Raw genomic sequence first — 4,867 nt, forward strand, 5'->3', positions numbered from 1 at the left:
CTCTCTCTCTCTCTCTCTCTCTCTCTCTCTCTCTCTCGTAAAGCGTGCCATGTCCTGATGTCACGTTCTCTCGTGCTGGCCACATCTCCGCCCTCTAACACCCCCTTCCCCTACCCACTTGGATGCATTTTTCAAATTTTACCTTGGGGCGGAGTTATCGTTTCACGGGGTGGGGGTAAGATACACTTTAAGCAACTGTTGCTGCCCATCTAAGTGAAGTTATATCATCTCCACAAAATCAGTAATTTGACAGAGAGCTGTTGTGAGAACGGACTCAAATCTCATTCAGCAAGTCAAAGTTTCTATTAGTCTGGTTTCAAACAGTTCTTGTTAAAGTCCATCAGCTTTTCAWCAAATTTGTTTCTTTCTTAATAATGCGTTTAAAAAATCTTTTAAACAAAACATGTTATTCTAGTTATCAAGATGCAAACTCTACCCACTTTGCTTGTTCTTTCTCTGCATTTGTGGGTTTACTCTGGGTACTCCAATGTCCTCCCACAGACCAAAAACAGGACTGTTTGGTAACTCTAAATTGTCTCTAGGTGTGGGTAAGAGAGTGAATGGTTGTTTGTCTCATTTGTATCTGTGTGCCACCCTGTGATGGACTTGTCCAGGGTGTACCAGTTACTGTACCTTGTACAGTAACTGCTGGATCCTGAAAGGAAGAAGTGGGTATAGATGGATGGACAGTTATCAAGATCTTGTAAGTTGTTGTTTGTGAGGGTTTTTCAGATCTCTGAAATATGAATGTATTTTTTGTTAAAAGTCTGCAGTCTCTGAATGAAATCCTGGCCTCAGGCTCAAAAGAAGAGAGCAAGGCAGCAGTTGAGAAGCAGGTAAAAACCATGTGGCATTTCATTTATCACACCGGTAGACCACCAGGAGCCCTCCCTCACAGGTTGTACCTGTGAGTTCATCTGTTCAATATCCTGTTTGTTCAGGTAGAGGAGGTGAACATCCAGCTGCAGAAGGAGAAGGAGAGCGAGGCCCAGGCCAGGCAGGCAGCTCGCAGCGCTGAGCAGGCCAGTGGAGGAGGAGGCGGAGGGAAGGGTTGGAATGAGGAGGACCTCCAGCTGCTCATCAAAGCTGTTAATCTTTTTCCTGCTGGAACCAATGCCAGGTAGTCCTGTGGGCTCATCCCTTTAACTTTTCCTAGCATTTTCTGTTTATATATACCTGTTACACTTGAATTTAAAACTGGAAGTGTTTTAGTTATTATCACCCATTGGCAAAGACTGACAATGTGTGTTCCTACAAGATGTTTGAACCCTTGAATTCTGTTGGTGTTGTAAGCTTTGCTTGGCCTAGTGAAAAGTCAAACTATTACAGTGCCTGTGGCCTCCATTCTCCTGATAAATACAAATACAGTTAGGTCCATATTTATTTGGACACAGACACTGACACCGTTTACATGTGCCCACCCTGCTTTTAAATGGACCAAAAGTAATTGGACAATTGATTGCTACAATATTAGGAGTGGCAAAATCTTAGGGTGTATTCAGACCAGGAAAGTCCTTTGGTCCAATTGTTTGGTCCGGACCAAAAATGGACTTTATTTTTTTCATTTGGTGCGGTTTGCATTCACATTGTGCTTTTTTGCAAACGAACTATAACTTGTAAACAAAGCCACGAGTGTGACGATCATTGCTCCCATTGGACAAAAAAAGGACGGGGGCGGGACTGAGCCACAGATCCAGAAGAAAACAAGGAAGTCCTGCATGCTGCGGTTCTGATGTGCACATTTTTACTGATAGTACAACTGCAATAGCATTTAAAATGTCAGAAGCAGCTAATTTAATGGTGGTTCCGTGATGATATTCTAATTTTGGAGCGGCGTCAGTAAATGTGTCCCGCAACCCAAAGGAGATGAGGTGCGCTGCGTGTTCTGACCCACAACATGCTGGCAGCAGAGCTGCTAACAGGAGACGATGAAACAGGTATGTTTTAAGTTTATTTAGCTCAGCAATGAGTGTATTCACACCTGCACTAAAGGTCCGGACCAACTCTGGAAACGAACTCTGGTTCGTTTAAAGCGGAGCAAATTATCAGGTCTGAATACGACCTTAGTTTGGTTCATCCTGTACAAAGAAAGAAAGCATTGTTGAACTCATCAATGCAAACAGACATGGATGCCCACAGAAGACAGTGGTGGATGCATGATGCAGAAATATTTCCATGAAGAGAAACCCCTTCACAACAGCCAACCAAGTGAACAACACTCTCCAGGAGGTAGATGTATCAATATCCAAATCTACCATAAAGAGAAGACTGCAATGAATGTAAATACGAAGGGCTCACTGCACGGTGCAAGCCACTCATAAGCATCAAGAATAAAAAGGATAGACTGGACTTTGCTAAAAAAAAAAAACATCTAAAAAAGAAGCAGAGTTCTGGAAGAACATTCTTTGGACAGATGAAACCAAGATCAACCTCTACCAGAATGATGGAAAGAGAAAAGTATGGTGAAGCTGTGGTGCAGCTCATGATCCAAAGCACCACATCATCTGTAAAACACAGCTGAGCAGTGTGATGGCTTGGGCATGCATGGCTGCCAGTGGCACCGGGTCACTACTGTTTATTGATGATGTGACACAGGACAGAAGCAGACCAATGAATTCTGAGGTATTCAGAGCCAGACTGTGTGCTCAGATCCAGACAAACAGATTGGTTGGCATTTCATATCACAGATGGACAATGACCCAAAACATAAAGCAACCAAAGCTGCTTTGGCTTTAAAGCCAAAGTTTGTTAAAGTAAAGAAGTGGAATATTCTTGAATGTTCAAGTCAGTCACCTGATCTCAACCCAACTGAGCATTTCACTTGTTAAAGACTAAACTTCAGACAGAAAGACCCACAAACACCAATCACTGCAGTAAAGACCTTGTAGAACATTAAAAAGGAAGAAACACAGCATCTGGTGATGCCCATGAGTTCAAAACTTCAGGCCAACGAAGAGTTTTTAACAAAGTATTAGAAATTAATATTTTATTTGTAATTATTTCATTTGTTCAGTTACCTTTGAGCCCCTGAAATGAAGGAATTGTTTTTAAAAATGCTTTAATTCCTCACATTTCTATGAAAAAAATTTGTTCAACCCACTGAATTAAAGCTGAGAGTCTGAACTTCAACTGCATCTGAAATGTTCAAAATTCATTGTGGTAACGTACAGAAGCAAAACTAGGAAAACGTGTCTGTCCATACAGATATGGATCTAACTGCACATTTTCTGAAAGGTAACAATAAAATATTGCAAAAACCCTCATGCTGTTGAGATAAAGAGTTGACTTATTTACATGTGCCGTAACAGGAAGTGATGACAAAGAGGAATGCCAGAGTGCTGCTACAACTGCTAACAACACAGACAGAAGCATCTGAGAGACTAAGAGTCAGATCAAAAAATATTATTTTAATAAACAAAGACTGGTGTTCCCCTTTGTCATCATTTCATGTTTCACTTTGGCCACACCAAGTTAAAATGTCAGTTATGACAAAAACGTGTAAAATTATGTATGTGTGATATTTCAAAKATGTTTGATATTTTCTTCCACTTTTTATATTTGTAAAAAATGCCTGTCACTGGCACGTTAAAACAGAACTTTTTTTGTCCTGGACTGTAGAAAAACCTGCAGATAGTGGATGAGTAATAGGTTTTTGTTTCTTCCAGATGGGAGGTAATAGCCAACTACATGAACTTGCACTCCACCAGTGGTATGAAGAGAACAGCCAAAGATGTCATCAATAAAGCCAAGAACCTTCAAAAACTCGGTACAATCAATTTACTTTTCATACTGAAGCACACTTATAACAAGGTTGACCAAAGTGTTTACAAAAAACAAACATCAGCAAACTATATCACGCAGTGTTTGTATGGGTGTTTGAAATCCTTGAAAATTCTTGAAATTTGTGTTTTCAAGGTTGGGAAAGTACTTGATTTCTGTATAAAGTCATTGAAAGTGCTTGATATTCCAAATGCAGTTTTGTAATAAAGAGCACTAACATTTTGAAACCTCAATTTAATATTTTTGGTTAAATGCACAAAATGGCAAGTGGTCATTTTTGCCTTTTAATAAAGCCTCGCTGCCGCTCGGAGCAGGTTTTCTTCTTTCTATAATACCGATCACCTGATAAAGATCAGCTGCCGGACCAGCAGTTTTGCTGGTGGCGCATGTCTCAGCAAGCTGGAGAAAACAGCCAGGGGGTTGCCGTTTTAATGACAGCTAGCTTGAAAATGCTTGCTACAAAAGAAAACAAAAAATAAAACATGGTTGAAATGAGGACAAAATCCTCAAAACGCCTCCTGCAAGATATTCTAGAAGGACCTGCAGCTTTTTGTGATGCGAGAGTCTGTGCTTCTGAACCATGTTGCAAAAGTAGTAGTAGGGAATATTAAATTTAGGCTAACTTACAACTTTGCAAGTAAATTCCATATTGATTGTTTGAAGGATGGACTCTAGGATGGAACTAGAGTTCTATGTCATCTACTGCAGGGGTTCTTAACCTTTTTGACCTCGGGGCCCAATTTATTGACCATAAAGTGACACGAGGCCCAGTCAGACATTACCAGTGTATGGATCGAAATGATAATTATTCTAAATCTTGGTTTAATTTTTATTGTATTTACATTATAACTAAATTAAATACACTTACATTTTAAAAGTCAAACTCCTGTCAAATAATCACAAGACATGATTATGACAAACATTTTTTGATATTATAACCTGCTTATAACAATTATTTGAACAAATACAAAGGTCAGTCAACAGACCACCCAGGCTTATCAACACAAAAATATATATTTTTTAACATAAACAATAACACAAACAGACAATTCAATAAATAAAATAGTGGGCATAAAATAAACAAATT

At 39.5% G+C, this 4,867-nt stretch overlaps 1 protein-coding gene across 1 annotated transcript in view; it reads left to right on the top strand.

Moving 5' to 3' along the window:
• The window catches only part of dnajc2 (DnaJ (Hsp40) homolog, subfamily C, member 2), a 24,098-nt gene that overhangs the window by 15,145 nt on the left and 4,086 nt on the right, over positions 1 to 4,867 (top strand). The window contains exons 11-13 of the mRNA XM_014029415.1: positions 767 to 836; positions 942 to 1,120; positions 3,666 to 3,766. Of these exons, the coding sequence (XP_013884869.1) occupies positions 767 to 836; positions 942 to 1,120; positions 3,666 to 3,766 (350 nt within the window). The remainder of the gene's footprint in view (positions 1 to 766; positions 837 to 941; positions 1,121 to 3,665; positions 3,767 to 4,867) is intronic.

This window comes from Austrofundulus limnaeus, unplaced genomic scaffold (genome assembly GCF_001266775.1).
Source record: "Austrofundulus limnaeus strain Quisiro unplaced genomic scaffold, Austrofundulus_limnaeus-1.0 Scaffold899, whole genome shotgun sequence".
Taxonomy (NCBI): Eukaryota; Metazoa; Chordata; class Actinopteri; order Cyprinodontiformes; family Rivulidae; genus Austrofundulus; species Austrofundulus limnaeus.